At 30.5% G+C, this 19,069-nt stretch overlaps 3 protein-coding genes and 1 pseudogene across 3 annotated transcripts; 2 read left to right on the forward strand and 2 right to left on the reverse strand.

Annotated features, from left to right (window-relative positions):
• Positions 1-5,654: 5,654 nt before the first annotated feature.
• LOC105800805 (dof zinc finger protein DOF5.4) lies at positions 5,655-6,693 on the reverse strand. The gene has a single exon (XM_012632142.2). It carries the CDS (start codon positions 6,628-6,630, stop codon positions 5,737-5,739), a length of 894 nt encoding a protein of 297 aa, XP_012487596.1. The 5' UTR covers positions 6,631-6,693; the 3' UTR covers positions 5,655-5,736.
• Positions 6,694-8,711: 2,018 nt separating this feature from the next.
• On the forward strand, positions 8,712-10,058 carry LOC105800806 (F-box protein At4g22280). The gene is made up of 2 exons (XM_012632143.2): positions 8,712-9,851; positions 9,927-10,058. The coding sequence occupies exons 1-2, from the start codon at positions 8,946-8,948 to the stop codon at positions 10,056-10,058; spliced, it is 1,038 nt and encodes a 345-aa protein (XP_012487597.2). The 5' UTR covers positions 8,712-8,945.
• A 1,286-nt stretch (positions 10,059-11,344) lies between these two features.
• On the reverse strand, positions 11,345-15,306 carry LOC105797789 (monocopper oxidase-like protein SKS2; annotated as a pseudogene).
• Positions 15,307-16,512: 1,206 nt separating this feature from the next.
• Positions 16,513-18,000, forward strand: LOC105797790 (F-box/LRR-repeat protein At3g58900). The gene is made up of 3 exons (XM_052621315.1): positions 16,513-17,370; positions 17,449-17,574; positions 17,731-18,000. The coding sequence occupies exons 1-3, from the start codon at positions 16,513-16,515 to the stop codon at positions 17,998-18,000; spliced, it is 1,254 nt and encodes a 417-aa protein (XP_052477275.1).
• Positions 18,001-19,069: the final 1,069 nt, after the last annotated feature.

Consider the following 19,069-nt stretch of genomic DNA (forward strand, 5'->3'; position numbering starts at 1 on the left):
ACAACGAATTTTCTGCAAACTTTAAGTTAAAGGTACATTATGATATTACTAAGGTACCCCTAAGTTACTTTAGGGAAAAATTAGTTTTGTTGTACATTTTTGTGATTTACTTGCATTTTTGTAATTAATCTTTATTTTGTTTTTTAAATAAAAAATACACCAAAACTTAGTGGGCATCAACTATCTGTTTAGATTATAGGAAAACATAAAAAAATTTTGAGTTATTTATTACATTAGAAGTGACTATCCATTTGATTTGGGTAAGGATTAAGCAATAGTATTTAAATTGTGGATTATTTATTAAGTATATTAATGGTGTAGTTTATTAATTTAAATATATGTTTGTTGATTGAGTCTTAACTTGATTGGTATAGGCATTGTTATCAATGTAGTAATACGTGGTTTCGAGTGCATTAAAACATATTATCTTCCTATTTATGGGTTGAGAAGAAGCTATGGATAGTTCTAAGTATTGAGTCAAATAGAGCAAGTATGATCAGTACCTATAATGAGATTGTTAAGTTTTTTTTTCAAAGCCACGACAATTCGACAATCAATACGGTGGATCAGTACCCATTGATGAGTAAAAGAACATACCTTAGAACCAAGTTGACTTGTAAATGTCGGAAACCAAATAAGGGAGTTTAACTTGCAGATTCATGTAGTTTAAAGTTGTTTAATGAAAAGAAAAACGAAAGTGTTGATGAGAAGAGGAAAGGAACGGTTTCGATTGATACAAGTAGTGTGAACGAAAAAGGCCATACAACAACAATTTTAACAATCCAGTGATTTAAATAAAAACTTTAGAATAGTTCAATGACTATTTTGTAACTTTTTGAAATTAAGTGACCAAAATGTAAACTTACTAATAGTTTAATAACTTTGGATGCAATTTACCATTTATTTATTTATTTTGTATTTTAAAATATCAATTAAAGATATGTGATGATTTTTTATCAAAGACATATGTCCCATTTATTTTCATGAGGTGTATCAAATGATTATCCATAAATTATAGGCATTATATTTTGTTCATCAACTATATGGGTAATAATAAAATAATTATTTAAATTAGTTAGTCATTTTACATTTTCATGAGTGATTTTATGTTATGATATGTCGTTACGATATTTGGTTCATAAAAGTTCTTGAACAAGTAATTTTACATGTCAAGATTTCAAATTATAGAAAAGGTTATCTCAATTCTAGTTATTCTTCACTAATGTAAGATTCAATATAATTTTATTTCATGATATTTATACAATTGTTTTATTTTCAACTATTTTTTTATTTTATAACATTTTCACATATGAAATAAATTATCGTTAAGTAAAAATTATATTTTACACTAGTTTAGGTGAAAGTATCATGGAGGAATTGTATCCGGAGTTAGATTAGATTTTGTCCCTCTACTTATAAAAATGAGCAAATTAGTCATTATATATTAGATTAAAGAGCTAATTGGTCATTGTGTTAACAATTCTATCCATTTTACTATTAAAGACTAGTTCATCTATGTCAGCATAACGTATACATGACTTACACCAGTTAGACCTGATCTTGGGTTGATGCAAAATTTTAGGCCATTTTGTAAGCTCGGGTTTGAAAAATGCTAAACCCGAACCCAGCCCACATTAATTTTTTTATATAAAAAATTTTAAAAAATATAATACATCAAACAGACTAAAAACATTAAAATAAATATTCCCCAAGAATTGAAAATACATTAAAATATTATACTTAAACAACACTAAGATAGTTGTAACTTAGCAAGCCAATGCCTCCAAAATAGTAGTAAAATTAACAATAAAATAAGAATTATATAATATTCAAACAATAATAACAAAATAGTAGTAATATAATAGCAAAATGACAGTTAAAAAAATTAGCCAGATTGGGACCGAGTTGGGCTCAGACCAAAAAAAACTTACCTGAGGCTCGGTCCGTTTAGAAAACATACCTTATTTTTTGTCCAAGCCCATTTTTCAAGCATATATTTTTGTCCAACTCTCTTACTTTTTCGGGTGGGCCTTCGGGCCTAAATGGATGACCCGGTCCATGATCAAGTCTAACGTCAATTTTTAATAGTAGAAATAGATAAAAAAAAATTTAACACAAAAGACCAATTTACTTTTAATTTAATATATAGATATTAATTCACTTATTTTATAAGTAACGGGACAAAATATAATTTAGCCGAGATTTTATGATAATTTTACCATAAAAATACTTTAAAATAGATGATGAAATCTCATATGATGATGTGATGATGTGTGGATAAGTGAAATCAAATAATTATATATCAACATGACCATCTTGATGCAGCAATTTCAAATGAAAATTAGTTGATGATTTAAATTGGATATTATTGAAGATGACTGAAAGATAATCGAAATGAAGTAAAATAAATAAGTAAATCAGAATATTAATCCACTTATCTTTCACTCATAGGCTGTTTAGCCTTGGGATTTACATATATCTTAAAGTATTTTTATAGTGAGTTAACTTGGTCATATAATAGAGAGATTCTATTTTTGGGTGAAATTCCTTTTAAAAATTATAAAATATAAATTATTAAATTGGTGAAATTATATTTTTATTGGAGTAAAATTATACAATTTAATTCAACCTTTTAAAAATATCTTTTGACTTCGCCTCTCTACTCATATATATTGTCACACCTCTTTGTCAGTTACATTTTCTTTTCTTTTTTGTGAACCAAAAGGTTAATGTAATATATTCAATAATATGTTAATAATTTTATACTCTATGAATCAAATACCTCGAAAAATGATATCAAATTTAAGTCGTAAAGTTACATACTATGGTGTCTCGGGTCGATCTCATTATGTGTTTTTTAATTAATTTTATATAAATAAAAAAAGACAAAAACATCTTCATAGTAAGATAACTATATAAAATAAATTTTTTATAAATCATTTTCTAACCAGGTTGGAATTTGGTTGATAGGTGATACTAACTCAGTTCGAAATTAAAAAAAAATAGTATAGAGTAATGTTTTAAAAATCGACCATATGGTTGAACTGGTCAAACTATTGTCAGTTCAACCACCGGTCCAATAATAATTAAACAAACAATTAAAAATTCATAAAAATAAAAAATATAAATAAGTTTAACCGATTCAACTATTGATTTTTTGTCTCAGTTTTTAATTTTTTATTGATTCCAAGTAATTCATTCAAATGTTAGTATGATCAACCAATATATCAATCTATTTTTGACCCAACCAATATGATCAACTAGTCTAGTTCAATTCCAACAATAAAGTAATTAGTTTATGAATTTTTTTAGCTTTTGTTCTCGGGTGAAGCTAATTGGGCGGCAATGACCCTACTCTTTTAATCTCCTGACTATTGTAAAGTTTTAAGTTAATTTAATTGTAAAATTGTATTTCAGCAACCGCTTAAAATTTAAAACTCAAATATACCCTTTCTAAAAATAAAAAATATTATAACTTAATCCCTTAAAATTTATAAAATTTTATATTAATATAATAAAATTATATTTTGAACTATATTAAAAATTTATAATTCAAACTCAATTTAAAAAAAAAAAAAACCTATCGTTGGCAACCCTACCGAACCCATTTTAAAACATTTTGGTGGAAACCCAAAATGGAAGACTCGTTGGACAAGCATTATTGGGTAGCCAAGCCAACTGCACACATCAATCAGTGCTAGGAAAAAGTTAAGGGTGGGATGGCTAAGGCTAAGACTACTCAACAAAGAGTCAAGGACCACGACCATGTGCCCAACTTTGAGGTGCCAATTTTCAGTCGCGGTCCATTCCTTATTGTCGCCTTCGTCCATGCCCATTGCCAAATCTTTCAACACATCATGGTCCACATTGCATCTAGATCTTTAGTTGATCTTCCCTATTGTCTATCAAGTCAATAGGACACACCAAAATTTGTTTTTGTGTCTTTCTACTTCTTTTTATTATATATTTTTATATAAATTTAATGTAAAAATACTATGAAAAGCTTCACAATAAGAATCAGATTATATTTTGTAATACACCTCATCCATCTCGATGATCGAAACGAATGAGAGATACATTCAGAACATGTCAGAGACAACAACTAATACTTTGTTTAAGAAAATATATAATTTATATTTTATTCAAAATGAGTTTTATGCTTTTCAAAGTTAAAATAAAAAATAAAAAAAAATCTTATAGTACCTATTTAAAGAAAAGAATTAAGTAATTTGCAAAATATCATAATGTTACTCATTTTGTTCCATCTACTCAAAAAATGGATAAATTAGTCCATGTACATTAGATCAAGAATAAGTTGGTCTTTTCGGTTAAAAATTTTATCTATTTGTATTGTTAAAAACTGACTTGATTGATAGAATAACCACATGACGTGCCATGTGTACCTCATGTTGATGTTTAAGAATTGGTTTTTAACTGTAGAAATGCTCATAAAAATTTTAACAAAAGGATCAGTTTGCCCATTTTTTGAGTAGAATGAGCAAAATGTAATTTAACTTCTAGAACAAGGACCTTAATAGTACTTTTATCTTATTTGATACATGTTTTGTATATTCGTCTTATGTCTTTACTTTCGGTGTTATCTTTTGTTATTATTTAGATATATTTTAATAGTCTACCTTTATTATGTGAAAGAATTATTAGGTAAATCAACTTAAATAAGCAAACTGGAGTAATTTGATTTTGATTTTAATTTAGAATTTAAAATGAAATTTAACTTTAATTTGAAATCGATGTGAAGTAATTATAGCATAGATAGAATAGGAGCAATTTAGTTAGACTCTTCTGCCTAATAGTTAGACTTGTGGATTGCAATTTAGTTTAAAAAAGAAAATAAAATTATTTAAGACTTAATCAACTTCTAAAAAGTTATGTATATATAATTGTAGTTTCTTCTGTATTTATTTTATAATCTCTAAATATAAATACATTTAGGGCAATTAATCAAGATAACCGATAGAATTGATCCAACTAAACCAATTTATATAATTATTTCAATTATGAATTAATATTTATTCAATTCTTTTTACTTTTCGATTCAACCGGGAATTGCACGCTATAAAAGTCCTAAAAACCATTTTATGTGAACAAAATCTGAAAAATAGCCAACATGAAAGTTGGTCGCATATGAACAAACTAGAAATATCTTGTAAAATCATAAGTAAATAAATAATAATATTGAAAAATGTTTATAAAACAAGAAACAACCACATTCATATATCCTGTGTGTGAGTTTTTTTTCAAGTATTTTCCAAATTTCTCTATTTTTATATTCTTATTTTATTTTTAGATTTTAAAATTTATGTCTAATGGTTAATATTGTAATTCTTTTGTAAGGAAAAAGTAAAAAATTGCTTAGAAGAGCTACAGAGTACAGATAAATCATAAATTATTAGAAACTATTATGCAATTTACTATTATACCAACATGTAATTTCATAAAATTTTAAGGAATCAAATGGTAAATCTATCATAAAAATAAATCATTTGTTATTCATGTAACAAATAAATTGACTTATAATGAATCTAAATTTAACAAAATAATTTTAATAATATTAAAAATTAAATTTATATTTTAAATTCAAAATTAAATATTATTTTGAATAAAAGTTACACTAAATTCTAAATATACAAAAAAAAAAGAAGTACTTTTTAATTTTTTTAATTTGTGTAGTTAATAAATAACTTTTACGGAAATTAAGAAGGTAAAAGATATAATTTACGGGAGATAGAGTGTAGGAGGATCCTGATCAGTCCACTGATTTTGATTCCAATACGTCTGATCACCATTAGAAAGATCAAGCAACGTCGTCCCTTGATCTCCACCCCCTTCCCAATCCAACGGTCGAAATCCTCCACAATCTCCACCCTTAGATCTATTATCCAAATTTGCTAACTCAATCTCTACCGTTGGATCAAGCAATCCCATTGTGAGTTCCTCCACTCCCGTGCTCACCATTTTTGGCTGCTGTTGCAGTTGCTGCCATTGTCCTTGCTCACTGAATACATTACCGAAACCAAACGGCACCGTTTCATTGTTCGACCAAGTGATCAAGCTCGTAAAACTCTCCATCTCCGTAAACCCTAAATCATTAGGATTTTCGTAAAGTTTCGAATCGCTTAAGTTTATCAAGCTCGAATGAGACGTTACCGCCGGCGCCGCTTCGGCGGTGCTGCCGCCGGAGTTATTATTGTTATTCGTTGCTGGTACGTTAAAATTGGTTGCGGTGAGACTGGAACTCTCGCTGCTGGAATGAGTATTCTCTTTAAGTTGATTACAGTGCTGCTTCTGGAGGAGCTGTGGCTGTACAGCGGCGGCGGCGACTGTGATGGTTGCGGATGGTTTGATTTTCGAGTGCCTTGCTTTACGACAACCGCCGCCGACGGGGACGTTTCGAAGTACGCCACCTTTCGTCCAGTAACGACGGCAGCTCTTACAGAAATAACGTAGCTGAGAGAGGTTGTAGTTGTTGTAGTAACAGAATTTTGTATTGAGAGAGTCGCAGCGGGGACACTGGAGTGCTTGGTGGTGCTGCGGCCGTAACCTGCCGTAACCGACTCCTCCTCCGCCGCTGAGTATACGGCCACCTCCGATCGAGTGGGTGTCTTGCATTGCTCACAGCAACTTTCGCTCCAAAAAAATGAAAACCCAATTTGTTGAATAAAGCACAGAAGAATTTGAGCTATTGTCTTTACAAATATTGTTTTGCATATATCTTCTAGAAATAAAATGGCATGCAATTACCGAATTAACCCTATTTCGTAAACGAAATTACATGTACGTGCTTAGGGTCGTGACTTAATTTTCAACTTGATTCGAGCTAAATAAATCATGTACAAAATACACCATCAAATCATATTTAGTTGATTTATGTTTCTAAATAAACTATTTTTATAAATATTTTAAATAAAAATTATTTTATTCTTTACAATAATATAAAATTAAATTAATCTATTTAATAATTAAAGCATGTAGATTGAATATTAATTGATTGGTATCAATATTGTTTAAAGGTTGAAAGAAATTATAGGTAATTCTAGGTATCTGTATAAAAAATCAAAGCATAATGTGAGGGATGTTTTGATACCCAAGTTCAAAGTCAATCATGTGCAATTATATTTATGGGTTATTGATGAAATGCATTACATGAATATTACATATAAATTAAAATGAAGAAAAGCTATTTAAGATACATATTATTAAGAAAATTTAAAGTTTTAAATGTATGAATGATTTATTGAAAGTAAAATAGTGGTAAGGTAAATTGTACATATTTACTGTTTTTACTTTAAGTATTTGAATTATAGTAATACCACTGAGTGTATTTGAGATTAGGTACAGAAATTTTAAAGAGTGATAAGGTAAATAGTGGTACGAGTTGTTTCTGTACGCAGATTAGGTACAGAAATTTTGAAGAGCTGTATTTGAGATTACGAGCTTCCATCTCATCACATCTTCAAGCAATAAGAGGATACGTTTTAAAATTTTAAATAGAATGTCATATACTTAGGAAAAAATCAAGTATATTCCAAATAGTAGTAAGGGCTAAATTATATTTTATTTAAATTTATTATTTGTCCGTTTTATGTTCTAATATATTAGTGATTAGCCAAGAATTACTTTGGCACCAAATGTAATATTTCTATATCAGGTTCCTTTAGTTGAACTTGATATGGGGTGTTACACATACGCCTGTGTGGTCAAGCCGTGTAGCTCACACGACCAAATGACACGCCAATATCTTAGGCCGTGTGATACTTAAGTAGAGCATATATGCCCATGTCCCTAAACCTTGTAACTCTCTGACTTGAAAATTATTTAGGTGCAGGGGTCACACAGCTAAGTCACACGCCCGTGTCTTTGTCCGTGTCAATTTCTAAGCATTTTGTTTCTCAAATTTAAGATGCAGGGGTAAATTTTGTAAATTTACATGTTTCACACTTGTAAATTTTGTTTCTAGGCATGTTCTAACGATTATTAGGTTATGGAATATTAAAAATCATAACATAAGAAATGAGAAATAATAAATAATAAATAATAAATAGAAATAAGAAAGATATATTATATTAGGATTTAAATAGGAGTAATTTGAAGTTAGGATTTCAAAAGGATTAATTTGAATTTCGAATTAAGATAAGCAGTTAAAAGATAATGCAATTTTAATTCTATTTGAATTTTGAAAGTTAAGATATTTTTCCTATGTTAGAAATATAGTATTTTCTATGGTAAATATGGGACTTTAATATTAGTTTCAGAAAAAGCCCATGCATTTTATATTGGTATTTTTAAAAAAAATTAAAAATCTAAAGAAAGTAGACGGAAGATGATCAAAATGGCCAATTGAGTGGGTTAATGTTGCTTTTAATTATTTTTCAGCTGGTTTTTCTAAATTTGATGAATGAATATATTTTCTGTGGAATTAGATTTAAATAGATTGTTTGCAAATTAAATTAAATAAATTATATTTTTTCTAGTAGATTTAGTATTTATTAGTATAAAATCTTAATTTAGTTTTTTTTACATTTATTAATTTTAGAAAATATATAATTTGATAAGATTTGATTTTGTAATTTGATACGGTTTGATTTTATAATTTGATTTTGTATACTTTGACTGTCGAACTATAAATAGAGACTCTCCCCTCGCCCATTCTATTTCATGATTATTCTGTTCTTTTGAGTAAAAGTTAAGCGACCAAATAACTTTCTCTTCCTTCCTTCCACAAATCCGATCCGGTGGCTGTCACCTCCACCCAAGCCCGCCGTCAGTGTTCTCAGCTCAGCTTCTTGGACCTCTTCTATTCTCAAGTCTCCAAGGTTTGCTAGGAAGCCAGACATAAGCTAGTGAAGTCGAACCACAAGTACAGAAGCAAAAAACTTCCAATTACTATCGCCAATCGTCGCACCGGTCTGTAGTTTTCTTATCTTATGGCGATGTGTGTCGAAGACAGGATCAGTAAATTTTCGGATCATATTCTTTGTCATATTTTGTCTTTCCTTCCCATTAAAGAAGCAGTTCGAACCTCTATTATTTCAACCAAGTGGAGAAACCTCTTTGCTTCAATTTCTATCATTGAATTTGATGGTGATTTACTGCGTCGTTTGACTGACAGAAACATTGACAGCTTCAAGAACTTTGTTGATAGGTTGTTGAAATTCCCCGATCAAGTAAGTTTAGATTGCTTTAGGCTACATGATGGGATTTCTTCATGGAATGATGGGATTTCTTCATGGATTGATGGAGATCATGATTTTGATGTTTCTGGTTGGATATGTGCTGCACTGTGCCGTGGTGTTAAGGAAATTGATTTGAAATTATATAATCTTGGGGATGTTCCACCTGATGTTCCACCTGTTTTATTCACTTGCCACTCACTGGTGAATCTGACATTGGTTGCATTAGGTTTTAAGATTGAGGTCCCATCTGACGTTTGTTTAGGGAATCTGAAGACTTTCTACCTTGAATCGGTATTTGTCTGTGATTCCATTAATAGGTTAATTTCGAATTGTCATGTCTTAGAGGATTTGACTTTTATGTATTGTTCTGTTGCGAATGCAAGTGAGCTTAATATCCAAAGTCCTTCGCTTAAGGAATTGACACTTTATTTTGATCCGCCAGACATAGACCACTCGGTCCACTCGGTGGTGATTAATGCTCCAAATCTTGTTTATTTTCGATATGGAGGTGACATAGTTAGAGTTTATCCTTTGGGTAACATGAAGTCCCTAGAAAAAGCCCAGATTTACATCTGGTTTGGTTCCGAAACAAATGCAGCTCATCTATACCAAGGAATTTGCAATATACGGTCTCTAACATTACAAATTTCAAAAGAGGTAAGTAAACTTAGTATTGATGTGTTCTTTTACCTTTTAACATTATATAATAGCTCCAGGTTTTTGTGTGCGCAGATTTTCCCAACAAGTCGACTTCCTATATTTCATAACCTTATTGAACTCGAATTTCACGGAGACATTTGTTTTGTGGAGATTCTACATTGTATGCCTAATCTAAAGAAACTTATCCTCAAATATCTGGTATGAAGTCTTTGTCTAAGTACATGTATTCATTACAACTGATCGTTTTAGTGTTTCTTAGTACAAATTGAATAACTTTTATTTTTTTTCATGAGTTTAGAATTACGCGGGAACTCAATGGAAGGCTTTATATATAGAAATTCCTTCTTGTTTGACATTTCACCTCAAGGAGATTGAGATTGAAACTTCACGCATTGACACACACATGATTGAAATGATTAGTTATTTGCTGAATAATGCAATGGTTCTGGAAAGGCTCATAATAATAAGTACGAATCGTTTGACTACTACAACAGAGAAAAGGAAAGTCCGCAACCAATTATTGCAGTTATTAAAGAGTTCAAAGAAATGTCTAATTATTATTTTGTAGTATTGAATTATCAGATTATTGTGAAATGTAAATTCAGTGATCTCAAGTAACTTTTATATATTTGAAAAGGAAATAAGTGTTTAAGCCAGTCTTCTTCTAATAACTTAGAATTGTTGTGCTTGGAATATTTGGAAAGGAAACAAATTGGTAATTTTCAATTTCAAACAAAAGTTAAAAGCTAAAGACATTTAAAATTGAACTTTTGTGCGTGGATGGAAAAACATTTATTTACGGTATTTAATTTTATTTCACCTAGTGGTGAAATATGTGACCAAATTAGTCTCAATTTGAGATTAATGTCTATTTCTTTTTATTAAAATAACAGTAAATTATATTTAAGGTTGTTAAACTGTTAATAAATTTTACCATATTTAATTTTATTAATATAATTATACTTATTATTCTTGTAAAATTTTAAATCAATTTCATATTTTATTATTTTGAATGTGAAAAAATAAAACGAAATGAATGTAAATTTATAAAAACATCATGATTAGGCTCTGTATGTATAAATTTTAAACATAATTTTGTAGACCTTAGTAATGGTTTTAAATTGAGTTGGGTATAAATAATTTTTTGGATTCAATTAAAAATACTTTTAACTTAAAATAGCTCAATTTCAAATAATTGGAAAAGTAAACAAAGATAGTAGTGACAATTTAGATCAATGAATCAATTTCACGTAGCGGTGATATATGTGACCAAATTAGATTGAAAAACAATTTCAAGTTTTTCATCAAGTTGTCAAATTATATGACTATAGAATTTTGATTATCTTTTGCTTTTTTTTAAAGAAAAAAACCATTTTTAATATTGATTATATTGAAAGGCATTTTACATGTTCATTAGTAAGCTAATTTTGTTTCAGCCAGTTCAGTTAGTAAACAAGAGATTCACTTAAATAGTTGGTTTTCAATGATAATTATTTGATGCACAGCATGATTAAATCCAGCTTATAAGCACCTTTTACATTGTGCATTTCAGCTAGTCTGATTGGTGTATCAGGGTTGACAAAAGAGATACCATTCAGTATAGCATGAAGCTTCCCATCAATCATAACTGGAGTCAAGTTTTGTAACATATACGTGTCAGTCATTTTAATTGAACCATAGTGAAAAGGAGCCTTGAGGATTCGGTTTTTTTACCTAAATATAATAATAATAAAAAATACCAAAGTAGGTTGTCAGTTGGATTATTTTCTAAAATGGTATACTTTTTTAGGTCGCGCCTATCTGCCTACCTGACAGGCATAACCGCTTTTTTATATTAAAATATTTTTTGTTTAATAAAATATTATTATTTTATTTTTATTAAAAATATTTAAATTTATATACATGTAAAAATACGGCCAACAAGTCAAAATACTCAAAACAGGTCGTGCTTGATAGGTAGGCACAACTGCCACGTTAGCTCCCCCCTGCGCCCTGCGTGGTGGCCTCTGCTACTGCCCTCTGCTAAACTAAACACCAACAACTTCTAATTACTTTAGGTTTAGGTAATTGAAAGTTGCCTATTCGAGTTAGATTTTAAGTTGTTTTAAATTCGGGATAGTTTTGAATTTAAATTAGTTTTGTGTAAATATGAAGATTAAATTTAGTAATTTTTTAAAAATTAAGACTAAATTGATAGAATGTATAAATATTGAAAGGTAAAATTTGTTATTAGGTGTCAAACTTTATATATCAACTTGACAACATGGTAACTAAAAAAATCTAATTTCGATAATCTTCTTGGCTAAATCGAAAAATTTTATTGTTGGGTGACCAAAACAAAAACACTCTCATGATTGAGTGACTATTTATGTAGTTTATCTGATAAATAAATGACCATGACATCCAATCGTTTCAAACTTAACAACATAGGGACTAAAAAGAACAATTCAATTAGTTTTGTAATTAATTTGAAAATTTCCATAGTCCAATGATCAAAATAAAAACACGGTACAAGTTTAGTGGCTAATTAGATTATTTACCTTTTAAAATATATAAATTTAATAGATATTTTTAAAATCTATTAAGTCGACTAATTCAATTTTAGATTTTGAAACCGAAATGTTTTAATTGATTTTCCAAATTGATTAAATTATTTCTTTTCTATCGATTTAATTGATTTGAACCGATTTTCTCACCGTTGAATTCTCCATAACATTGCAATTAAGAGTTGTGAGAAAAAAAAAATTAGAATAGTCAATATAAAAATACACACAAATAGTCAATATAAAGAAGGCAAATGGGGAGTTGACGTGGCAGTCGCACCTACTTGACAGGCGCGATCTGTTTCGGATATTTTTACATGTATTTTGACCCGTTGACCGTATTTTTACCTGTATATAAATGTAATTATTTTTAATAAAAATAAAATAATAATATTTTATTAAACAAAAAAATATTTTAATTTAAAAAAAGGGGTTGTGCCTTTCAGATAGGCGCGACCCAAAAAGTATACCATTTTAGTAAATAATCTAGCTGACAACCTATTTTGGTATTTAATTTTTTTAAAAATATATTTAGATAAAAAAAAACCCACAAAAGAGATATCATTCAGTATAGCAGGAAGCTTCCCATCAATCATAACTGGAGGCAAGCTCCGTAACACATACGTGTCAGTCACTTCAATTGAACCATAGTGAAAAGAGCCTTGAGGATTCGGGCGATCACCACTTGGAGTAGTGTTTTGCCTAATTATTGAAAAATAGAGTTTATTTGAGACAGATTCTGCAAAGTTTTCAGTTTTAGTAAAGGGGAACTTCTTATAGGTTGAACATGCGTGGAGTGGTTGCAAAACCTATACGGTTATACTCAGAGCATAAGTTTTAAAAAAGATCTGGTTGCAAGTTCCCAAAGGGAATGAACCAATGATTAGGCGGTAGTATTCTCAAGTAAAGGAAAATTGAGCACAAACCTGATGGCCCTCGGCTGGTTCATTGCTGACCATTGTGTCGTAAATATCACTTGGTGGAAGAGGCAAAGGGCCAGTTGCTGGTCCTTTTGAATTGGAATATGCGAGATGGCCACGCCGGTGACTCTTTCCCAAGCTGATTCATTCAGAAACCTAGCACTAGCCACTATGTAGTAATCTGTAGTTGCATTCTGATCCATCGTAACTAAAAATGAATATGACTGTCCCACATGAATATCAAAGCTGGTGAAATTTTGTTGGGTCGTATAATGTCCCTCAGTTTGCACTAAGAGCAGTTTATGTCCCTGAATTCTAAAATTCAAACCAGTAGATGCACACGAAATCGGTAAGTTTTGGCTGCAAAGCATAATGTCATTGCATATTAGAAGTTGGCGTTGCATGAAATAGTATCTATAATTGAAGGTAGATATCAAACCTGCAACTTAAGAGTATATGTGCAAAAGATTAGAATCACTCAACTTAAATAAGCATATATACAAATGATAAGAAAAATAAATGGACATGTTTGAACAATAACAAAAATCACACCTTACAAAACTTTTTGCCATCACAGCGAAAGAAATGTATACCTGGATCAACATTAATGGATTCATATTCAATGCCAGCAGGTACAAGAGTTGTGTTATACCGATAAGGTCCCTTGCCATTGATGAGAACTCCACCAGAGCCAAGAATTGTTCTCAATGCCTGAAAGAAGAGCGTGCCAATTATTCTATTTCAACTGCAAATAAAGAACTTGGATGCACAAAAAACAAAAAAAAATTGCAACCCTTCTTTCGTTACTAACCGTGGGGTTTTGAGTATACCAGTCACCAATCAAGATGACAATGTGACCATCTGGTAGAGCAAAAGGAATTGCAATAACATTCCGGTTATTAATAATAATGGCACCAAAACCACCAGACGCTCTTTGAAAATTGAGCGAGGGAAAGTGGGAAAAGCTCCCAATCTGATCCTTAACTTGAAATTGGTAAGCAAAATTCTTTTTAGGTTGAATATGACAATTTGCACCTAAAACACCATTCTGCCATGAATTTCGCTGCATTTGAATTCCTGGCCTGTAAACACCGTAAGTCAGAAATTTCACAAGTTTCGACAAATCAGATCCAAAAAGTTTCATCTTAAAACCTACCAAGTCATCAAAAGATTTTCGTCCGATTGATTGAGAACATCAATAGCCACATTGTAATTAGTTGTGGCATTAACAACTTGGGCAGGCAATTCCCCATTAAAGAATGAAACGTAAGGTAAATTGAACCTTTACCAGCCGCCATTTTCATATCATGGCCTCTGCTTCGACCGAATTTGACAGATTATTAGTACAAGGCTCGTAAAAGAAGATTGAAAAGAATGTCATAATTATCAATAAAGCTGCATCAAATCCAAACGTACCACCCCGGTTGCCATTATTTGAAAAAAAAAATGTAAGAATACTAATTGAGCTTCTAAACCAAACATTTGATTCAACGAAGCTAAGAAATAAAAAGCCACCACTAAGAACATCAAATATGAATGCCTGCGCAACATTAGTTACTTGTTAGCACAGAGACAACCCCTCTGTCCAAAGTCATATGCTTTAACAGTTGAAAACCAGCAAGGAATGAAACTGACGCCTCACAGAGTTAACCAAAGAGTGGCAGATTTAAAAACAGTTAGTAAATGCATGCATCAGATGATCTATATGGAATATGAATCCCAGTCCTTCACTGTACGTAATAAAGCGGAAGTTACACTAAACGTAACGAAAACGCCTTCCATTGCGGAAAGCATAAAAAATTAAGCCTAAGCGGGGTAAAAGCAGCAGTAGCAGTCAAAAGAAAGAACGGAAGTAAAGAGAGAGCACTGAAAAGTGACCTGTTGAGGAACACCGAGAGGGAAGACAGTGATGTATGATAGTTTAAAATCATACAGGACATAAGGGTCTTCAGCAAAACAGAGGCTTGAAAGCAGAGCAATGTGAATCATGGGTGCAATAAAAATAACAAGTCGATTGTTTTTTTTCTTCGTTGGAAAGCAATAGGATATATGAGATGAGATAAAAGTAATTTAAGACGGAAGATTTACAGAGATTTGCGTCACAAAATATAGAGGAGGAAAAAAATGAAAAGACAAGGAAGAGGAAGGGGAAGAACAGCTCTTATATATTGGAATGGAAATATTATTTTAGTCGGTTAATGGTCAGAATCTTGGTGGCTGCAGGCATAGGGAAAATCAGAGTCAGGGTCATGCCGTGGCAAGGCAAGACTTGGGATTAAGATTGAACATTATCAAAATTATTCGGTTATGGAATATTAAAAATCATAACATAACAAATGGGAAATTCGAAATAAGAAAGATAAATTCTATTAGGATTTAAATAGGAGTAATTTGAAGTTAGGATTTTAAAAGGATTAATTTGAATTTCAAATTAAGGTAACGCAATTTTAATTCTATTTGAACTTTGAAAGTTAAGATATTATTCCTATGTTAGAAATATAGTATTTTCTATGGTAAATATGGGACTTTAATATTAGTTTCAGAAAAGCCCATGCATTTTTATATTGGTATTTTTTAAAAAATTAAAAATCTAAAGAAAGTAGACGGAAGATGATCAAAAGGGTCAATTGAGTGGGTTAATGTTGTTTTAATTATTTTTCTTTTATATAAAACTGGTTTTCTAAATTTGATGAATGAATATAATTTATGTGGAATTGGATTTAAATAGATTGTTTGCAAGTTAAATTAAATAAATTATATTTTTTCTAGTAGATTTAGTATTTATTAGTATAAAATCTTAATTTAGTTTTTTTTATATTTATTAATTTTAGAAGATATATAATTTGATAAGATTTGATTTTGTAATTTGATACGATTTGATTTTATAATTTGACTGTCGAACTATAAATAGAGACTCTCCCCTCCCCCATTCTATATCATGAGTAAAAGTTAAGCGACCAAAGAACTTTCTCTTCCTTCCTTCCACAAATCCGATCCGGTGGCTGTCACCGCCACCCACGTCTGCCGTCAGTGTTCTCAGCTCAGCTTCTTGGATCTCCTCTATTCTCAAGTCTCCAAGGTTTGCTCCGAAGCCAGACATAAACTAGTGAAGTCGAACCACAAAACAGAAGCAAAAAACTTCCAATTCCTATCGCCAATCGCCGCACCGGTCTGTAGTTTTCTTATCTTATGGCGATGTGTGTCGAAGACAGGATCAGTAAATTTTCGGATCATATTCTTTGTCATATTTTGTCTTTCCTTCCCATTAAAGAAGCAGTTCGAACCTCTATTATTTCAACCAAGTGGAGAAACCTCTTTGCTTCAATTTCTATCATTGAATTTGATGGTGATTTACTGCGTCGTTTGACTGACAGAAACATTGACAGCTTCAAGAACTTTGTTGATAGGTTGCTGAAATGCCCCGATCAAGTAAGTTTAGATTGCTTTAGGCTACGTGATGGGATTTCTTCATGGAATGATGGAGATCATGATTTTGATGTTTCTGGTTGGATATGTGCTGCACTGTGCCGTGGTGTTAAGGAAATTGATTTGCGATTATATAATTTTGGAAATGTTCTACCTGTTTTCTTCACTTGCCACTCACTGGTGAATCTGACATTGGATGCAGTAGATTCCAAGATTGAGGTCCCATCTGACGTTTGTTTAGGGAATCTGAAGACTTTCTACCTTATAGAATCGGTAGTTGTCTGTGATTCCATTAATAGGTTAATTTCGAATTGTCATGTCTTAGAAGATTTGGTTTTTCTTGATTGTTCTTTTGGGAATGCAAGTGAGCTTAATATCCAAAGTCCTTTGCTTAAGGAATTGACACTTTCATATTTTAATCCGAACATAGACCATGTGGTGGTGATTAATGCTCCAAATCTTGTTTATTTTCAATATGAAGGTGAAATAGTTAAAGTTCATCCTTTGAGTAACATGAAGTCCCTAGAAAAAGCCTTTTGCAACTTGTTTGGTTCCGAAACAAGTGCATCTTATCTTATCCAAGGAATTTGCAATGTACGGTCTTTAACATTAAAAATTTCAAAAGAGGTAAGTAAACTTAGTATTCATGTGTTTTTTTTTTCCTTTTTAACATTATAAAATAGCTCCAAGTTTTTGTGTGCGCAGATTTTCCCAACAAGTCGGCTTCCTATATTTTATAACCTTATTGAACTCGAATTTCACGGAGACATTTGTTTTGTGGAGTTTCTACATTGTGTGCCTAATCTAAAGAAACTTATCCTCAAATATCAGGTATGAAGTCTTTGTCTAAGTACATGTATTCATTACAACTGATCGTTTTAGTGTCAGTCCACAATTACTATACTTAAAAAAAATCGAAAGCATGTTTGAGATCACCTAAATTCTAGTACGAATTGAATAACTTTTATTATTTTTTCATGAGTTCAGAAAGACGCAGGAGCTCGATGGAAGGCTTTATGTATAAAAATTCCTTCTTGTTTGTCATTTCACCTCAAGGAGATTGAGATTGAAATTTCATGCATTGACACATATATGATTGAAATGGTTAGTTATTTGTTGGATAATGCAATGGTTCTGGAAAGGCTCATAATAATCAGTACGGATCGTCTGACTACTACGGCAGAGAAAAGGAAAGTCCGCAACCAATTATTGCAGTTATCAAAGAGTCCAAAGAAATGTCTAATTGTGATTTTGTAGCATTGAATTATCAGATTATTATGAAATGTAAATTCAGTAATCTCATGTGACTTTTATATATTTGAAAAGGAAATAAGTGTTCAAGCCATTCTTCTTCTAATAACTTAAAATTGTTGGGCTTGGAATATTTAGAAAGTAAACAAATTGGTAATTTTCAATTTAATATAATGGTACATTAATAAAGATATTTTGATAATTTTCAATTTCAAACAAAAGTTAAAAGCTAAAGACATTTAAATTTCAACTTTTGTGCGTGGATGGAAAAACATTTGTTTGCCGTATTTAATTTTATTAATATAATTATACTAATTATTCTTGTAAAATTTTAAATCAATTTAATATTTTTATTATTTTGATTATGAAAATAATAAAACAAAATGAATGTAAATTTATAAAAACATCATGATTAAGCTCTGTATGTCTAAATTTTAAACATAATTTTGCAGACCTAAGTAATGGTTTTTAAATTGAGTTGGGTATAAATATTTTTTGGGGATTCAATTAAAAAATACTTCTAACTTATAATAGCTCAATTTCAAATAATTGGAAAAGTACAAAGATAGTAGATTGACAATTTAGATCAATGAATCAATTTCACGTAGTGGTGAAATATGTGATCAAATTAGATTGAAAAAACAATTTCAAGTTTTTCATCAAGTTGTCAAATTATATGACCATAGAATTTTGATTATCTTTTATTTTTTTAAGCGTAAACTATAAAAATAGTCACTTTTGTTTGTCTCAGATTACATTTTAGTCACTTATGTTTGAAATGTTATGTTTTAGTCATTTACGTTATCATTTTGTTACGAAGCTGTCACTTCGTCGTTAAGCTCCATTACCTCTCTTATGGCAATCCTACGTCGTAATCTAAATAGGTTTTAAATGCTAACTTGGATGACCAACTGGGACGAGAATAGGTTTTTAATTAAATAAATTTAATTAATTAAAATTTTAAATTAATTACACCCTGGACTGGAAAAGAAAAACTGTTCGCCTCTTTTTTTTTTAGTTTTCTTTTCCATTTTGACTAAAAAAACTATTTTCATCCTAGTTGGACATCCAAGTT

The sequence above is a fragment of the Gossypium raimondii genome, chromosome 9 (assembly GCF_025698545.1).
Source record: "Gossypium raimondii isolate GPD5lz chromosome 9, ASM2569854v1, whole genome shotgun sequence".
In the NCBI taxonomy this organism is placed as follows: Eukaryota; Viridiplantae; Streptophyta; class Magnoliopsida; order Malvales; family Malvaceae; genus Gossypium; species Gossypium raimondii.

Excerpts from the sequence above, each read along its gene's own strand:
- LOC105800805 (XM_012632142.2), bottom strand. The coding sequence starts at position 6,630 with ATGCAAGACACCCACTCGATCGGAGGTGGCCGTATACTCAGCGGCGGA.
- LOC105800806 (XM_012632143.2), top strand. The coding sequence starts at position 8,946 with ATGGCGATGTGTGTCGAAGACAGGATCAGTAAATTTTCGGATCATATT. Across the intron at positions 9,852-9,926 it reads CATTACAAATTTCAAAAGAG|ATTTTCCCAACAAGTCGACT; the intron begins GTAAGTAAACTT and ends TTGTGTGCGCAG.
- LOC105797790 (XM_052621315.1), top strand. The coding sequence starts at position 16,513 with ATGTGTGTCGAAGACAGGATCAGTAAATTTTCGGATCATATTCTTTGT. Across the intron at positions 17,371-17,448 it reads CATTAAAAATTTCAAAAGAG|ATTTTCCCAACAAGTCGGCT; the intron begins GTAAGTAAACTT and ends TTGTGTGCGCAG. Across the intron at positions 17,575-17,730 it reads AACTTATCCTCAAATATCAG|AAAGACGCAGGAGCTCGATG; the intron begins GTATGAAGTCTT and ends TCATGAGTTCAG.